Below are 19,918 nucleotides of genomic sequence, written 5' to 3' on the forward strand. Positions count from 1 at the left end.
ACAGACAGACAGATGAACGCTTAGATTGCCATGGCAGTAGACGGCACAAGAGGCTTCTGTTGTTGGGTGAGCGAAATTATTTTACGTTGATTAGAATCAACATAAATAAAATTAATTGTTGCCGCTTCGTCTGTCTCGTTCGCTTTTCAGGGGTTGCATTCAATTTGATTATTAGCATTTGCTCAACCGAAACGCACTCGACTGTGCCACAGGCCACAGTGCAACCGGCTGCTGTAGTGCCCCCAGAGGGTTGCTTGAGCTCATGCTTGAGTCACTTGTAGCTGGCTAATTTTTAAGGTTTGCGCTGGGATGTGCCCAAGATGTGACAGTAGTGGGCCTTAGTGATGAGAAAATGCTAAAGGAAATTCCATCTAAGTGCGTGGGAAGTGCGTCACGTCTAGAGAAGAGAATAAGGGGGAGTATGTAAATAAAAATAGTAAAGTAAACATTTTAGATGATTATTGAGCTATATATATATTTAATTCATATTTAAATTCATATAGTATATATATTTTTTTATAAATAAAATACAAAATAATGATTCGATGGACGCATGTATACTTATGCATACTTATTATTTATTTATTATTTTATAAAAAAAAAAAGAATAAAAAATGTGTAGGATTAAATTAAGAAATGTATATAAATGTTAACCAGTAATCGATAGAAATTTCTACTTTAAATATATATATAAAAAGAAACTGTTAAGTTATTATTACTGTAACATTAATCGCATGACACGCACTCATCTCTAGCCAGGTCAGGCGGGTCGTCAGTCCCTTGGGTAGTCGCGCAGTCAGCCAAATAAGTACTCGTAATTATAATTTATTTACGCAGATCTCGTCTGCTTGGCTGCATAATTTTGGGCTGGTTTTTTAATTGGCCAGCGGCTGGGGCAACTTTGTATCTATCGATGTGATTGTCCATTCAATATGTCCACTGTATACACACACACACACACACACACACACACACACACAGACATTTGCAACATTTTGCACTCGCGCATAAATTGTGCGCAATTGTTTCCTGAGTCACGGCTGACATTATGCGAAGCAAGAGTTGCTTGTGGTGCGAGTGATGTGGGTGGCTTGGTGGCCAGGCTGATGCAAACCAGCAGCCGTCGCGATTTCGCATCGAAAAATGATCAGGAAATTAAACAGCCCACACTCCCTGGTGCGAAGATGCGCCCGCCGCCTCATCAGCATGCGACTGGCATAATAAGTATGCAAAATCTTTCTCTCTGCCAGCTGCAGCGCTCCCATTCGACGACTGTGGTGCAACGTGGTGCCGAAAGCCATAAATTACACAAAAGTGACCACCAACAGCACCAACAGCAGGGACAGTCGCTGGCAGCAGACGCAGCATTAGCTGCCAGCACAATGCCTCATGGAGTGGGCTGTGGAGTAGTACAGTTGGTCAGCTTATAATATGCAAAATATGCCGTTACAGCGCCAAGCAACCAACCAACCCCCTCCCCCTTCCCCACTGCTGTCTGCGGCACAGTTGTCGCCCAGCCCAGCTGCCAAGTAATTAAACGCGTTGCCCAGTCGCCCTCGCACGGCCCACGAAAAAACATGCAGCAGAATTGTCAATTCTTAGGGCCAACACAATGCACGCACACAAACACGCACACTCACATACACCCACGCACACACTGACCAGCTCTATGCATATTGCTATGTTTATGAAATACCATGGGAACAACTCCTGCCAAATAGATTCGCTGCGTGGCGAATGCATGTAAATCAGACTCAACAAATTCTATAACATACTTTTCAGCGCACAAAAAAATGCATTCGAAAAATCTTAACCAGCAAATAGGTCTAAGAGCCAGCATAATTATATAATATTTAGATGTTTATTCCATATATTTCAAGATCATGAAACAGCCTAAAGTATGCACTATTTTCAGCCTTCGTCTGTTGTTATTGCTTGCAATTGGTGGATAGATCCAATGAAAGTTCATAGCGCTTTATTTCTATTGAAGACTGCGCCACAGAGCTCCACAATGTTATTCCATATGGGATGGAAATATGTTAATGTGTGTCTCCAGTTTACGTAACTATTAGTTACACATCACCCAACTGCTCTCATTCGCCAACTTTCTGCTGTCAGCGACTCACTCTAATACCCAAAATCATAGCCATTGCCATAGAAATGAAATTCGAATGCAATTTAAAGCGAGTCCCGCGCCTAGCCTATGGCCGGTCTGGAATGCCATTGTAGGCATTGCACGATTCAACGATATTTTTGGCCATAATGTCGTCTGTTCAGGCTGCATGCGGCAGAACGCCAACAGTTGCTGTAACGCAACCGCTAAGCCACTACTGCCACGAGAATCGGGGGGCTGTCATAGGCGGGCCATAGAAATGTTCATCGCAAATTGCATGGAAGTTGATTGTGGAAGAGATGATGTTGCTGCTGCAACTAGTTGCTGTCGGCGATTGTTTTTCGGCATGATTTTTCGATTCATCGGCATCGGCCTGAATATTCACGTTGTGTAAGTGCTTGGGCATTGCACGAACCGGACATTTGCAGTAGCCTAATGCTTATTAGGCACACTCGAACACTTACGAGATTGTGTGGAGCAGCACGGGCTCTGTAAAAGGAGCGTGCAGCAGCCCTTCTCGACTATAATCGATTTGGTGTTTTTATAATTTTAATTGAAGCTCGGCTTTGCTCAGCAAATCCAACCCAAGCTGCCAGTCTGCTTCCAGTTGCATTTTGGCAATTTGCTAAACAAATATTACACAAAGGATCAAATCGTAAGCATTTACACACACACACAGACGCATGCACCTGTGCATCGGAATGTGCAACATGGAGTCGAGTCGCTTTGAGGTCGGGTTTCGTCCATATTTTGTAATTAAAATGCCTGCAAGACATTTTAACAACATTTTCCGCAATTTGAGCTTAGACCAAAGTTTTCATTTTGACCCACACTCCGAATGCTTTTCACTCTTCACTCATTTCTCATTTCTTGTTGTTCGTTACTTTCCTTGCAGACGTCACGAATCTGGACTACGTCAAGGTAACGGCCGAGGCTGGCAAGAACGTGACCATACCGTGTCCGGGCGTCACAGAGCACTCGCTGGTGGACACTTTGGTCTGGAAGACAGCGTCGACGACAATCGCACAGTTCGCCAATCGCATTCCGTTGCTCCACAGCCCCAGGGTAAGTAGAGGCCATCAAACAAACTGCGATAAGCCGGAAGGTGAAGCAAGTCCTATGATTGATCCAATTTACTACTTTGGACTGGTTAGATTTATTATTAAAACGAATTTATTTCCCAGTCCGCTTGCTAATGAAAAGCAATTGTTGTTGTGAATTCCATTAATCTTGTATCAACCGGCCAATGGCAGTGGCAAATCTCTGGAGTGCAGTTATAACTCAAATTGTAATCCGACTTGGCTTCATATTAGAATTCATTACCCACTTGCCATATTTCGGCACTTGACGGCCCGAGTTGGGGCCACTTGAGTTTGGCCATTAAATATTTTTGCTTGGCAGACAAAAGGAAGCACAAAAAACAGAAGCAGAAGCAGGAGAAGCAGGAGCAGCAGAAGCAGCAGAAGAAGGTGGCTGTTAAAATAATTGATAGCCAGTTAGTTGCAAGGCGGCTGTTTGAACTTTGCCAGCGACGGCAACGACGACGGCGATGGCGACGGCGACAGCGACACAGGCGAACAAAAAGAAAGTGCAGCGAAAGTCAGGAGAACTAAGTGGCCATCAGTGGGCGTTCGAGTTGGCTGCAGACAGTGGGGCCAATATATTTTTAATGTTTGATAGTTGTAGTAAAATAAAAACGACAAGGCGCAAAAATGGTTTAAGTGGCTGCCAAGCAGTGCCAAGCAGCGACGCCAACTCCAACAGCTGCTGCTGCTGCTACCGCTGCTCCTGCTCCTGCTGCTGCTGCTCCTGCTGCTGCCTTAAACGCACTCCGGGGGCCCCATCGAGGCGGGGCAAACAAAATGAAGAATGAACAAGTTTCAGCTGCAGCCCGAACCAGGCCCTGGGACTAGGCAGGACGCGGCAGCAGCCACCCCCTCCGTGCCCTTCCCCTCAGCTATCGTGTTAAATGGCAAACTGGGACACTTGAGCTGCAGCCAAGCCAAAGTTGGCGTCGAGCTAAGCAGAGAGTTTACCTGGCTTGCAGCCGCGACGCTCTCGCTCATATTTCTTAGCCAATTTGGCCTTTGCCATTGCTCAATGTGCGACGGCTGTGCGCCCGCACAGTGGGCCAAAAGACCATGCGAATTGGTGTGGATTTATGAAAAAGTTTCCAAGTCCGGCATTAAACTGTGAAATTTCTTAGTTACATTTGTTATCAATTATGAAATTGATTAAAATTTTTTATTTATTTTCCCACAATTTTATTTTTGTATTTTTTTTTTTCATTTTATAAATAAAGCATAAAAAAAATATAATTAAATTAATTTACATTTTGTGTTACCTTCACAGGTATTAAATTTATTTAAACATCTAAAAAAATTTTTTTTTAAATTTAATTTTTATCAAATAAAATTTTTTTTCGAAATTTAATTTTTTCTCCACTGTAGTTTCGCATTGTTTGCTCCACTGTGCAGTGTGTACTTTATGCTTGGCTATTATGTGTATTAAAAGTTTTTCAGTCCTTCGTAGTAGCTGCTTCATTTTATTACAACTGACACACTCTCCACACACACACGCTCGCTCCCTCTCCCTCCCTCTCTCCCTCTCTATCACCCTCTCTGCTAAGCAGCTATTAACTTTTGTTTTATGGTTGCGGCTAAAAAGGGAAATAAGAAAGAGAATGATTCATGTTACTGTCGCCGACTGGTCTTTGCCAGTTCTTAGCTGCAGCTCAACTTTGTAAGATGCTCGACTGTCAGATTTTGGAGTCTGACTGATGCTATCTGGACGCATCGTTGAGGCTGTCAGGCGCACACAACTTAAGTGCAAATTTGTTGCATGTAATTAAAATTTTGTTGCGATTTCCCGCTTGGCTGCAGATTGAGCTGTAAATTGAAATTCCATTGTGGAAAAATATTTAAGGTGAAATTGTTTTTGCGGCCAGCAGCACATAGTTTATTGCTTAATAATCAAATCCGATCGATCAACAATTTCATGCCACAAGACTGTAGTCAAGACCCAGACGAATGTGCAAGCAATTTTGTGGCCAAAAACACACACACAGACATAGACAGACACACACTTATGTCGTCTGGCCAGCCCACAGAGAGCTCAACAGGGCAGGTGCACAAAGCGCTTTAGTAAAAACTTGAAATTTTCGTTTTAAACAAAAAACAATTCCCCTAAAGAAGAGCCTAGGCCCCTAACAATGAAATGCCAGAGATTTCAAACAGTTTTTAGCACAAAATCCTTAATAGGTTTTCAAGAAATAATACCGTTTACATACATACACACATATATACATATATGGGCTAAGGGCTGTCGCTCTGCCCAGGCTCGACTCGTTCATCAGGCTGCAAGCGTATTAAATGTTTTGCATTTATAAATGCTTTTCTACGTGCAGTGGAGCTCAAGTGAAACTTTAAAGTAATTTGCGTGCATTGCCCCCCAAAACTCAATTTGCCAGGGCTCAATTATGGAGACAACAACAACAACAACAGCAGCAGCAGCAGCAGCAACAACAACTATAACAAGCACATGTGCATTGAAAAGTTATCGTCTACGACTACAAATTGTCGCCAGAGTCAAATGTTGTCCCAATGTTTGGGGCTATTTTAAGTGCTGTCCACTCGATAGCTGAACTGTGTGTGCGTGTGTGTGTGTGTGAGGGGCGGTCCTGTTTGGAGGCGTGGTTATGCAGCAAACTTGCTTTTGCTAACTTATTTGTCTTTTGTATTAAAAAGTTTGTGTGGAGCCTAAAGTAGAAACTCGTGTGGTCCACATTGTTGCCGGCCACTGTCAACGTCCCCATCTCCATGTCCGTTTGCAGTTTTGTTTTCATTTCCGCCTACCGCCCCCACAAGTCCTGCCTATCTTGCTCCACTTTAACTGCACTTGTTTTGCACACTTTTCTGACAAATTTGTTTGCTATGCCAACTGATGGCAGATCCAGCGCAATGCAGGTGCCCAGTTAGCATTCGTATTCTCGCATTTTCGATGTCGAATGAAATAATTAACCCCAATAATTAATCCCATTCCTTCTCTCATTCCCATTCATTTGCAGATTCAACTTTTATCGGACAATTTCGGCCTGCAGTTCGCCCCGGCCCTGGCCAGCGACACATCGGAGTACATTTGCCTAGTCAATGATCGGCATATACCAGAGGCCATTGTAGATCTGCTGGTGCAGGGTAAGTAAGAGAGAGAATATTAATATTCGTTTTTTTTTTTTGTATTTTTATTTTTATACATACATACCTCATCGGAAAGGCTATTAATGTTACTCACAGTATATGATATTTAATGCCATTGCTGCTGTCAGGCGAAATTCAAATTAGACATTTAGCTAAGATTTTAATTATGAAATTGATTAAATAAAGAAATTCAATTTTGATTTATAGCTGTTGCGTCTTAAATTTCTCTTTGTTATTAACTTAATTTCATTTTGATTTTTTTGAACTGTGAACTTACCTTTAGTTTACTCTCACTCTTTCTCATGCTCATGCATTAAATACTCTTGCCCTGCTTTCATCTCCATTCAGCTGGCTTAGCAACTAGAGCAGATTTCGTTCGAGTATGGGACAGACAGCAGCTCCATCATATTACATTTCATACATATATTTTTGCTCTGCTTCTGCCTTTCATGATTTTCTTCCTTTTTATTCGTTTGGTTTGCCATTCGCCATTTAATGAAAGCCTTAACAACATTAATGATTTATCCGGTTTCCTTCCATTTTGGTGATTTCATTTGCAGTTATGTGTCCGTGTGTGTGTGTGTGTGTGCGTGAGTGTGTGCGTACGCGTGCGTGTGCGTGTGTATACAATTTCGATTTTCTCGCCACAACTCACACACACGCACACACATACACACACACGTTCGGTTTCTTGTCATGATTTCCATTTGCATTTCACTGATAGCTGCCAGTTTTTTTTTTTTTCATTTTTTTCTCGCTCTTCTCATGTGTTTTTCTTTCTCTCTCTCCCCTCTCTCTCTTTCTCGCTCGTCACACAGATGTGCCCGATCCACCGGAGCGTCCTTTGTTAATAAGTTTCACATCACGCTCCGTGAACTTATCCTGGGCGCACTCCCAGCATCCACGGAATGCGCCAGTGACGCATTTCATTATTGAAACTCGGTAAGTACAGCAAACGTAGCTAGCGCTTTAGTACATTTAATCCAGACAGTTGCCCCTCTATCTGTCTCTCTCACACTTGCTCTCTCTATTTATTGGAATTAGAGCATTTCAATGCCAAAGATTGTTTTGTCTAGCCATATATAATATATAGTATATACCATAATTATCTTTACCATCCACATTCTTGCCGTATAAATCGCATGTGCCACGCCCCCGGAAACATGTTCAGCGGCCAGGCAGCGGCTGGTTGCGCCTCCCTTGTTCGAGTCTTTGTCGCGCGTACGCCTGCAATCAATTAAAATCATGCGTTTATTGCTTTCCGCTTGCCGTTCTTTGATAAATTTCCATTGCATATATTGCAGCTGCCACGCCTTCTGCAACTCGGCCCACTTACCGTTGGGAGTCCTATAATTAATATGTAAAGCATTGGCTGTGATATGCGCGCATATCCACAGCGATACGCACTTCACTTGTGCTCCATTTAAATAGAAAAGAAAACACGCACACACTCACAGGCACAGGCACACAGTCACACACACACACACACATACACACACATACACAGACTCACGCTTGAGAAGACGTTCTTGCAGCGGCTATTTTCCGAATAACTTGAACTCAATGCGCGGCATGAACATGAAAAGAGAAGAAGAAGAGGAAACGATTGCCGCGAGTGCAATACAAAGGCCAGCAAAACGAGTATGCGGAAAAACTACTGAAAAGCGAAACTTTTTCAATAAATTCCCATCATCAACAGCAGCAGCAGCAGTAGCAGCAGCAATGGTAGCAGTGCCAGTGGGTAGGCGTGGCATGGCAGGGGTACAAGACACTGGGGCCGGCAATCGATGACAGGCAGCTGAAAAGCAAGCAGAGCCTGTGGTGCATTTATGCAAAATAAGAAATAACCACACACCCATCCACACACACACCCACCCACCCACACACACTGCCATACACTAGAGCGCGCGCGAGTGAGTATACATATATGTAGCATACTTTTTTGGGCATGCACAAAATGAAGCTGAAGCCGACTGCGACGCTGACTGCATTTTATGTAAATTCTCCCATCGATGTGAAGTGATGTGAAGTGTAGGTTGAGCTGCTGATGTTGTTGTTGTTGTCGTTGTTGTTGATGTTGTTGCTGTTGCCGTTGTTCGTGTTGTACGCGCTGCTGTTGCTGCCACACAGAACGCCTGTTATTTACATTTTCGGTTGATTCGGTTTATATGCGCATATGCAAACCGTGTGCGAATGTGTGGGTGAGTGTGAGTGTGTAGGTGTGAGGCGTGGCGCGTGCGGAGGCCTTTAAGGGGCTTGTGTATTATGTGGAATATATCTTTTGAGTGCCGGCCCTGCAAATTGAAAGACGATGACAACGAAATGCTTCAAGCTGGAAATCTCGTCTCGCAAATCCACACATCGAATGCCAATGCAATTGAAAATAAGTTCAACTGCGATAAATGCGAACTGAGAAACGGAGGTGCGAAGTGTCTGTTGGTGTGAGGGTGTGTCTATATGTGTGTGAGTGTGTGTGCTACATAACAAGTGGCTGTACATTAATACAGGCCATAAATTGTATGGCACACACACACATACACTCCTATATATATATGTACATATATTTATTTATAAGTGTGTTTGAGGCCAAACTTTTATACATTTATTTATCGAATTGATGATTGTACTCGCTGCTGTTTGAGTGCTGTTTACAGTTGTGTTTGAAAGGTGTTTATCAATTTGAGTTGATTTTCATATTCAGCAAACGTGATAAAAAGCACTTCAAGAGTGGATTGTATGACATACAGCATAAAGGAGCAGATAAACAAAAGAGGAAAAAGAGAATCATCAGTCTAGATAATATTTGTAAGAGCTACTAGCATTTGAGCTAGAAATTATTATAGCACTGAATATATAATATATAATTAATGAATATGAATTATATAATATAATATATATTAATTTATATAATTATTTATAACATTAAAGTAGATCAAGTAAATCCCAGCTTAGCCTTATCTAAAGAATAAGAGAAATATTCAATGATTCCCATAAGTAAATACTTTTTATAACATCGTCAACATTCCAGATACATATAAACAATCAGCAAAGCGAAGCCAAGCTCAAATTACAGGGTATCTCTCAAGTTCAGCAACTGTTCAGCCGGCTTGTTGATTTTGATGTTGTTTGTGCTCAAATATCGACATAGTCTCTCTCTCTCTCCCTCTCACATGCACAATCACACAGTATACTGCATGTTTGCAAAATGTCATCAAATAAGAAACAGAAAAATCATATTTAATTATAAACAATAATATTCTTCGCTGAGATTTAATCAACAGCAGCGAAAGTTGATGTTGTTTTTTTGGTAAATTGATTTCGCTTTTTCATTAATTGAACAGCATAGCAAACTAATTTCCTTTTTTTTTTTTATAATTGAATAAAGAGTAATTAAACAATAATAAAATTATGCAACAAATTTGTTGATATCAGCGAACTTAATTGCAGGCGAGAAGCTGAACAGACTCGACGATTTGCAATGCAAATAATATGCGATATATTTAAGCTCATTAGAAGCAAAATAAAGTATATGTTTATCTCTCTCACTTGCTCTCTTTTTGTCTCTATCTCTGTCTCATTATCTACACAGTTCATTGTGCATATTTCATGTAGTTGCTCAGCCACAAAATACAACATTTTTGGCTGTTTAAACAAGTCGTGCATGAACTTTGGCCCTGGCCCTTACAAGTCACACACACCTACACACATATACACATATATGTATATATATATGCAGCCAGCACATTCATAAGCCATATGCTAAAAGCAGCAAAAGAACGAATGTTTAAGCGGCTTAAAAAAAATGTTGTGTGTATTTTATACCGATTCAAACACACACACACACACACCCACACAAACATTTACATACATACTGTATGGAAGCAGCCGCAAATTTATTTGCCATTGCGGTTATTTCGCTTATTGTTGTTGTTGTTGTTATTGCTGAGCTGTTTTTTAGGCACAGCCCATTTTTCACAAGTTTTTTTGTTTTTTTTTTTTTTTTTTTGGCTGTGCCGTCTCTTGCCGCCTCTGAGTAGCAGCAGCTTGTATTCATTTTTGCAGAATATCCATTGACAACACACTCACACACACATGCATGCATGTGTATGTGGCTGCCCACACACATTTATTAATTTTAATGTTTTTTGAAGCAACTTAAAAAATATGTTTTTCCTCCCCACAGATTGTGTTGCTGCTTTTTTTTTTTTTGCCGGCAGTAAATATATTTATTTTATATTATATTTTCTTCATTTTATCGTTGGGAGTGGTTGTTGTTGTTGTTGTTGTTTCACTCCACTTTCAGTCGCATCTCATATTTAATGCATTTTTAATCACACAAAAAAGCTGCACATCGCTTTCAGCTCGTGTGGCTCGCGTAGCCGTGCATAAGCCCTAATAACATAATGTGTGCATACACCGACACACACTCACACACTTACGTTTGCATGGCATGCGTGAAATTTATGCAGCCTGGAAAAAAAAAACAGCAAAAAAATGCGAATTTTTTGGCAACTTTAAACAAAATTTACTGCACTTTGATATTGGTCATGAAAAATGTTTATTGTGCGGCGCCCGCTGAAAATTTATGCGTCACAAAAGATCCAAAGCCAACGGAAATGGGGAAATGAGCTTAAAGCGAATATAATCTAAGGCCTCTCACATGCCCCACTTAATACCCTGCATGACTTTTACCTCGAATTCAATATGTAAATCTGAACTTGGCTGAGTCTGAAAGCTGAAGACGAAAGTTTGCAAATTGTATTTAAATTGACTTGTAGAAAATAGAAATACAAAATTTTTCTGTTTTCTAGATGCATTTATTTAGAGTATAGTAATAGATATTAATTAAAAATATTTTTAGGATAGATTAGAGCCAGCTAAAAGAAAGATGGGTCAAGCATTTTAAGACCCGGTCCAGCAGATCTTGACAATGTTAGCATCTCTATCTTCTCCTGCTTCTAGCAGTTAACTCTCCTACAGTATCTAAGTAGCTAGCGAGATATTATATATTATACATATTGTTTCTAACAGACAGTCTTATAAACAGACAGGGCATTAAACAGAAATATCAACTTTTGAGCTGGCAGATGATGATCTGTAAGCAAAATTATTGTCAAATTTTCTATGAAAAGCATTAAGTTTTGCAACATATACTTACTTATATATAATCAAAACAAAGATAGTTGAACAGAGTCAGAAAACTTTCTTATATAAAAATGTGATCTTACAAATATATATATATCATTCCGTTATATAGTCAGCTGCAAGAAACTTTAAGCATATGTACTACAAAATGTTAATACCCAATGCGGGATCATAAAAACAGAAAATCTCGTAACATTTTGTTATATATATTTTTTTGCATGTGTGTATGCGTGTATTAATGTGTGTGTGTGCGGTAAAACGAGCATAAATATTTTAGTACCTATGGCAAACACTGGTATTTTTTATGTGGAGAAAATCTCATTCCCGTCGCCGGGGCATAATGCATTTGTTGCCAATATTTTATGTTAATCTCGCTCTTTGAAATGTATTCGAAATAAATGTTTATAAAAAAAAGAGCAATATATGTATGTATGTATGTATATATGGCTATTTGCAGGTGTCAATTGAGGCAAGTGCAATAAAGATTAATACAGTTTTGGCATATGAATTATTCGAATAAATAGAATTGTAATAAAATGGAATATTTCATATATTATATTGAATGTGGTTTTCTCTTTAATCCACAGCGAGGGCGAGGATGGCATCTGGGATCAAGTGTCGCGCATCTATACCAGAACCAATGCGACTTCATATCAGGTGACGGGCCTCACTCCGTTCACCGTTTACAGCTTCCGTCTGCTGGCCGTCAACAAGCTGGGCGTCAGTCCGCCCTCCAAGGAGTCCTACTACATTGTGACGCTGCGTGAAGGTGAGCCAAATGAGATATACGTATATACACACATATATATATAGATATATGGGCATAGCTCGGTTTATGTTAGGCATATACATTAACAGTGAGTCACATAAATTACCAGACAGTGCTGACATGACACTTTTCCTTTTTACAATCGCATTAATTTTTCATTTGCATTTTATGGCTTGGCGGGGCGCGGCGCGACGCACGGGACTCGCACCTGCTTTAAGTGCCGGACCATGAAAAGTTGTGACGTCATAAAAGTGCGCGCCTTTAAGTCTGATGTGCATTTAATTATTTTAATGCCATGCTGCGTGGCTGCATGAACGTGTGGACGTATGGGCGTGGCCGTTGCTGTTAAAGTAGCTAACCGAACGGACAAAGCCGCAAATTGACAAATTCGACAGCACTGACAGCTAAACAATGGGCGAACAGTGTTGCAGCTTCGTTGTTGCAGCTGTAGATTTGTTGCATGCGGCATGCATGGGGCACCTGCTGCTGCTGCTGCTGTTGCTGCTTGCCCCATGATTAATTATTGCCTGCTTTTAGGCTGAGCTGAAAGCCAACTTTTTCGCAGGCCACTGCCATTAATCACAGCAGAAGCAGCCACGCCCCGCCGCCTAGGCCGCCTCGGCCGCCCTCAATTTGGGGGCACATATATCTAAATGGCGACAGCGACAAGCTATTAGCAACACATTTGTCTTGAAGGCCCAGCTTGAGGGCGTGAAATGGCATTTATGCCACAGCCTATTGGAATGCGTGGCAAGCAGCAGCAGCTGCTGCTGTTGCAACACACATTCGTGGTTGTAAATTAGTCAATAGTCTGCGGCTTGTAGCTCATTAAAAACCGCATGGCTTAGACCAGTCTCCTCTCTCCCTCCTACCCTCATTGACTCTTGTGTGCCGGCCAATTTGTATAAATTAGGCGTGTGGCATGCAACATTCTCGAGTCAAATGAAAATGTTTGCGTAATTTATTTATGTGCTGCTGCAGCTTGTTGCCAACTTGCCAAGTGACAAACTGCCAGAGGAACTTGTCCAACTGCCAGAGCTAGCGCCTCAGATTCCAGCTCCAGCTCCAGCGCCAGCTCCATCTTTAACTCCGACTGGCTGAATGGCTCACCTGCCCGACAGGAGTTGAGGCAGGAGCAGCAGGAGCCACAGTGAGACGCACGCACCATTTAACTTAATGCGACAGAGCGGTCCACGGGACACAGCCAGCGCTCCCAATGGCAGGCACTTGCAACTTATGTTGCGTGACAGTGACAACTTGACAATGCCACACAGACAACGCCACAAAGACGAACAAAAAGGAAAGAGGAAGCAACAGCAGCTTAAAAAACGCCAAGCGAACTTTTTCGTGCGGCATTTTTAATTTGAAATTTTTGAGTTTTCGCCAAGTTTTTTGGCAGCCAGAAAAAGTTTGGCCCGCGGCTACCTCAGCCTCGATTTGAGTTTGGTATTTGATTTGGATATATGCTTCGGTTTATCTTTGCAGCGCCCACAGGCAAGCCGATACCCACCACGGCGCACAACACCTCATCCAGCTCGGTGTACATCTCGTGGAAGCCGCCGGCGCCCGACACCATTCTGGGCGAGTTTCTGGGCTATCGCATAACATATCGTCCACGCGATCGCAGCCCCAACGATACCAAGGAAATCTATATACGCGACAATACAGTGGAGGTAAGCGAGTGCTTCTTTTTGACTTCAGCATAACTGAATTTCCACAATTTTTGACACTTTTGCATATTGCAAATGCCAAGCGGCAGGGGCAAAGGGGATAACGTGCCACAGCCATTCGATATCCATTTCGTGCTACCTTTCTGTCTGTCTCTCTGTCTGTTACCATCTTCAGCCAAAATAACCGCTTTTCAATTGGTCCCAAAGTGTTGGATTGGTAGGGGAGGTGGGAGGGGGAGGTAGAGGAAGTTGGCCCGTCGCGACATATTAAAAAGTAATTTACACCTGCCGACAGAGGCTGTTTTTCTCACAGCCACGCCCATACAGCAGCAGCGAGGGGTGGGTAATGGGCTGTTGCTGCTGCTGCTACAACACGTGGCATATCTCTTATAGTGGCCGCTATCACAAGCAATTTGTTAACGATTAGTCGACGTCGTCGTCGTAGCAAGGTAAACATTACATGTACCAGGTGTGTGTGCGAATGGTTGTGTGTGTGGGTGTGTGTGTGTGTGTGTGTTTGTGTGCGTGGCATTTGTATCTTTCGTAATGCCACTACACGCGACGCCACTAGTGAAGTGTGGCAATGTCTGGGACACATTTATACATGCGGGCAACCGCATGTGGCACGTGCTGCCTGCCGAACATGCCACGCGGGAATACACTTTGGGCTTAGCGCAGCCTAAAAGGAATTCGGAATTTATGCAACTACTTTCGCCGTGCCCCATAGGAATCTCAACTACTGGCGATACCTACGCACAGTCCCGGCGGAATTGTAGCTAGGCGAAATTAGCAATTGGCGCAAATGGACTCGATTTTCAATGTTTAATGCAGAGATTTTTCAATTTACGACCCTTTTTTTAATGGTGCTCGGAATGGGTCAGAGCTGGTGAAAAATGTAACATAAAATACCGGAAATGTTGGCAATAAACAGAGGGAGATATGTTGCCATCGCATAGAGCAAATGGGTGGCATGAGTTTAGTTACATTTGTCGTGTTTAGACCTCTGCATGACCTCTGTGGGCTTCGAGCTGGTGTCATCCAAGTCTACTTTATAATTAATAAGGATTCGCCTCAAAATGTCACCGAAACGAAATTAGGAGCATACAAGCCGCATATCTTTACTGAATTGCGTAAGAGGACTTAATATAACAATTACAATAATTAACAAATAATTTAAAAGAGAATATTCTCATTTGGGAGGGGAACTTTGTAATTGGCCGCTTTTGACTAAGCCCACCATATTCAATCGACCCTGAGCCCTGCAGGATATTAGACTACTCTCTAGCATACTACATCGTCTTATCTGTGAAAGAGTATTAGATACTGCCCTCAACTGTCTGATTTACTTAGGTATACTGAAGCTAACAATAAAACTATATATATATATATATATATATATATATATATATATATATATATATTTTTTTTTTTTTTTTTTTTTTTTTTTTTTTTTTTTTAATACAGTTCTATTGCAGCTTTTGTCTTAAACTCTATAGCGCATTTATAAGGATACCTAAAATCTATTGTTGGGCATATTTAAAAATATTTATATATAAATATATGTGTGGGAATGTTAGTTTTATATTAGTTTAGGGAACTCAACTTATGAAAGAAGTCTAGGTAAGTGAAAGGGACATAAGGTAATCTTCTAGTGTTCTGATATTTGTGCAGAGAACAGAAGCAATGCTATAAATAAGGAGATGAGAGTAGAGACAAAATTACTTCTCGCTGCGCCCTAGCCTAAGTGGATCAGAAATACCTACTAGCTGCATCAGCTTCATCCTCAACCCAGATAAAACATATTTATTATATAGAGATACATATATGTATAACAAATAATATAGTTCTTATAAACTATAATCAAGGTCAGGTTTAATCAGGAAACACTTTACTTTTCAGTGCTGATTATGAATACTTAGTCCAGCAGAGTCCCCCACCCTTTACAGTGTGCAACGAAAGGTAAACTAATAATAGTACGAGGCCTGCGTTCATATGAGAAATAATGGAGCTGCCGCTGCCGCTTGCTGAGCATCCAGCCAAAAGTAAAGCACTCTAAGTCAGTTTCAATACGAATTCTAACGGTCAATATGTGGTTAAGTTGGCTTTAAACACGTATATTGCCCTTAAACGTGTTTATATTCGATAGGCACTTCAAATTTGGTTATCTGGCAACTGAATGTGCATACCATAATCGGGCTATTGGAATTGTGCACTCATTGGTAGTTTGTTTAATGAATATTTGAATTAACTAATAGCTGCGGCTTTAAGCCTTTGCTAATTCGCGCTGTAAGTAAATGGCTCAATAGAATTTGCAGTAAAAATGTGAAGCGCCCGCCACGCCCTCGATGCCATTTAAGCCAATAATATGCAGTGCATGGAATGCATTTTTGAATTTTCACAATTTTGCAATGGAAGAGCGGGCGGGGATGGGCGGAGGAGAGCTGGAGGGATGCAAAAATATGCAAAAATTATTAGCGATAATGCTCACGTACGACAACCGACGCGACGCGACGTAGTTGCCCAAAATGACAAAAAAAAAAAAAACACCCGATGGTAAAATAAAACTATGCCAACGCGCTGGCAATGAGGCAGGGAGGAGGCAGGGGGCTGGAGGCTGGGGGCATGTGCGAGGCTCTGCTGATAGGGACATGGCACGCTTTTGTGCTTGAGTGCATATTTTGCAGTTATCTCGACACTGGTCCCGCCGGCTAAACAGTACTCGCAGCCAGCTGAAGCTTGGCGCTCTTTCATTTCGTTTTTGCATGTCAGTGCGAAATGTTGAAATATTATCCTTGCAGGCAGAAACGTGCGACTCTCTGACTCCATTCCAGTTTTTTTCTTCATTTTTTTTGCTTTTTTTTTTTTTTTTTTTTTTGTCTTTTACTTATTGCAAGCCCTGTTGAACTCGAGGGCATGGTTTGTTTCTGCCGTAAGCTGTCGCAAATGCCCGACCCCGAGCCCGAACCCGAGCCAGAGCCAGAGCTAAAGCCTGGGCACCCTCAGCATTCGCTACATTGAGCTGTCACGTGTGAAAGCGCCTCGAGTCCTTGGCAGGACTCTATCTAACTGCGCCTTCCACTTCCTTACTCTGCGTCTGCTGTGGCTGTGTAGCTATGTGTGTGTGTGTGTGTTAAAATTTGCCAATTTTCTAATTAAAATTTCTGCGCCGCAAAGCATAAATTTTGCTCGTTTTACGCCGTGCGAATTTCGCACAAAAGCCACCAAGTGAAAACTAAACCGTGTTAACTTTGTGCCAGTCGCCGGAGCTGATAACATTTTTCTGCACGGCTCAAAGGATATGCAGATGCGGCATGTGGCAACCAAATTTGTAGTCCTTAGTTGCCGTTGTTGCTGCTGTTGTTGTTGTTGCTGCTGCTGCTGTTGCCTCTCTGTTGCTGTTGTTAATTGTTGTTTGAGTTTCGCTTTACACCTCTTTGGCTAGCTGCTAGGGAAACACACACGTACTCGCACGTAGGGGTATCAGATGTGCTGCCTGGCAAAACTTTTAATGATGAGCCAGTGTTGGGCAGCGCACTAATTACCAGCTTTGCGTCACAGCTCCGATCGAATCTAGGCAAACATTATTCATGCTCTGTTTGCTAAATGGCGCAAATGGGCATATCTGGTCGACTGCTCGCATTCGAATTTAAGAAGTAAATAGTTACTTTATATTGCAGTTATAGTAGTGCTAGAGTATATCAATATCAATATTATATTGATATTCTCTGGCGAAAAGCTCGAGAAAATTAATTAAAAATGATTTCTTAGGTATTCAAATTTACCAATTTCCTCAAGGCTCCAATTTACTTAACTCATTGGCAACGTTTCTCTATAAAATCTGAATTCCTATCTTTCTCAGCCCTTCTCTGCGATTCTCATGCAAAAACCACCGGCAGTAAAGTATTGCGCCGGCAATTGCTGCTTTCGGCAACGTATTTAGTTGTAGTTCCGGTTTCTCAGACAATTTATCATGCTTTCAGCTAAGCACACACTCGGCTCTATCAATTACATTATATCAATTAACTGTTTTTGGCCAACTTTTGGCGGCGGCCGCATAAAACGGGCCAGCAGCTGTAAATTTCGGGCCTCATTTACTATGGCCACTCGACTGGCGACTACATAAAATGAAATTATATGGCGGCATTAGCGCCAGAGCGAAGGCAACTAAAATCAAGCCTACACACACCACACACACACACACACACACACACACACACACACACACGAACATACAGCTGGCAAAAAGATGTGCGTTTGTTGGTTGTTAAATCAAAGCGCTTGCTGGCCAACTCTGGCGCCTGGCAGCCACTTAAGCTTTTGGCATGGCAGTCAATCCGTTTCTAAGCACACACACATAGAGAGAGAGAAAGAAAGAGAGACTCAGAGCCAACCGCTTTGCGGTCCAGACCAACAGCAGCAGCAGGAGCAGTGGCAGCGGCAGCGGCAGCAACAACTACAGCAAGAGACGACGCTCTAATGTATGCAACATAAATTGTGTTTGTTGTAGCAAGCAGCCATTTTGAGCTTAACCACAGCGTATATGCATGCATGTGTGTGTGTGTGTGAGCTGCTTAAAGCCAGCGGCTTGTTTTATGGTTTCGCACTGCTTTTGACCTTACGTAAAATTTTAATAAGCCGCACCCGCCAGGATCTGCTGCCACATAAGTAGTTTTTGCAGGGCTTCCCTTTTGGGGGCACTCTAGCCGTGGGTGTGGCACTGGCCACTAGCGCATCCCTCAATGATTGCTCGTGTATGTATATGTACAGCTCTGTCTGAGTTTATATACGTCCTTCTATTTCCGCATAATGAACCTGAGCTTTAAGTTTGTCAAAGTAGATTTTTAAATATTAAGGGAACAAAACTTTAAGGCAAGGTAAAAGATAAATCGAGTTTAATGCGGAACTGGAGTATTTGCATTTCCCTGAAGGGAAAAAAAAAATATATAAATATATATTTTTAGTCAAGGCTTTATAGGTTTTCCTAAGAACTAAATAATTCTCGTAGGCCAAGCTGGCAAATTTTTCAAAGAAAAACTAATAAAGCAAGCCAAGTCAGAAACAATCTCAGAAAATGAGGCTGCAAACGCTAGCTGAACTATCGAAACTTTACGTCGTTTCGTAATAAAAACGTGTATGTGTGTGTATGTTAGCTGGTGCAATTAAGGCTGCCTCACAACTCAATTTCCTTCTCGCTTTTTTCATGAGCCACGCGCTGCAGCAAATACATTTTTAACAGCTGCAATTTAACGTGCATACATATTTGCCTGGCGACGCACAAAAGTGGGCGATGCGCAATTTCCGCTTGACGTTGACTGCAGCTGGCAGCTGAAAGGGAACGAGAGAGGGGGGCAGGGCACGAAAGGAAGTAAGCCAAAGGAAGCAAGCTCATTCAATTTGGCTACTCGCTCAGAGAGTGCAAAAAAAGTGTATAGGTATTATGAAATACCTAGAGAGAAACTATGGGAATGTGCGTCTTGTCTCTATAGCGAAACGATAAAAATGACTAAAAACATAAATATGCAAATAAATTTAAACTTTATTACACGAGCATGACGGCAGTCTGGTACACCCGTTAGCCACATGTTCACCTATTATAAGCGCTTTCGTTTGATTAATTCGCTGAATAATTTTGCATTCACATTTCCCCATTACAGAGCCACGAGATACAGAATCTGGAAACCTACACGCAGTACAAGGTCACCGTGCAAGTGTTCAACCCAGAAGGGCTCGGCCCAGAGACAACCATACTGGTGATGACCGATGAAGGAGGTGAGTGTTGCTGCTTAGTGCAATAAGTCAGTCATGAATTCTGAAAACGTTTTACACTTGAAAACATAGCCAAGATTTCCAACGGAATAATTTAGGAGGCATCTGTATGCTTTTACACTCTGAACAATTTTATAGGTAATCTGACCGTTGACTAGGCAAAGCATATTTCAGTTATTTGGAATCATGCATTCATGTTGCTTATAATTTTTCTTAGTGTTTGAATAATTCTTTCCGATTCACGCTTGATTTATTCAAA

The 19,918-nt window shown here is 41.8% G+C and overlaps 1 protein-coding gene across 3 annotated transcripts in view; it reads left to right on the top strand.

Moving 5' to 3' along the window:
- The window catches only part of LOC6574734 (tyrosine-protein phosphatase 99A), a 130,074-nt gene that overhangs the window by 35,654 nt on the left and 74,502 nt on the right, over positions 1-19,918 (top strand). For all 3 annotated transcript variants that reach the window (XM_044008116.1, XM_044008117.1, XM_044008118.1), the window contains exons 2-7: positions 3,009-3,178; positions 6,180-6,306; positions 7,128-7,251; positions 12,042-12,223; positions 13,709-13,896; positions 19,548-19,662. In XM_044008116.1, coding sequence (XP_043864051.1) covers positions 3,009-3,178; positions 6,180-6,306; positions 7,128-7,251; positions 12,042-12,223; positions 13,709-13,896; positions 19,548-19,662 — 906 coding nt within the window. The remainder of the gene's footprint in view (positions 1-3,008; positions 3,179-6,179; positions 6,307-7,127; positions 7,252-12,041; positions 12,224-13,708; positions 13,897-19,547; positions 19,663-19,918) is intronic.

This window comes from Drosophila mojavensis, unplaced genomic scaffold (assembly GCF_018153725.1).
Source record: "Drosophila mojavensis isolate 15081-1352.22 unplaced genomic scaffold, ASM1815372v1 contig_231, whole genome shotgun sequence".
Taxonomy (NCBI): Eukaryota; Metazoa; Arthropoda; class Insecta; order Diptera; family Drosophilidae; genus Drosophila; species Drosophila mojavensis.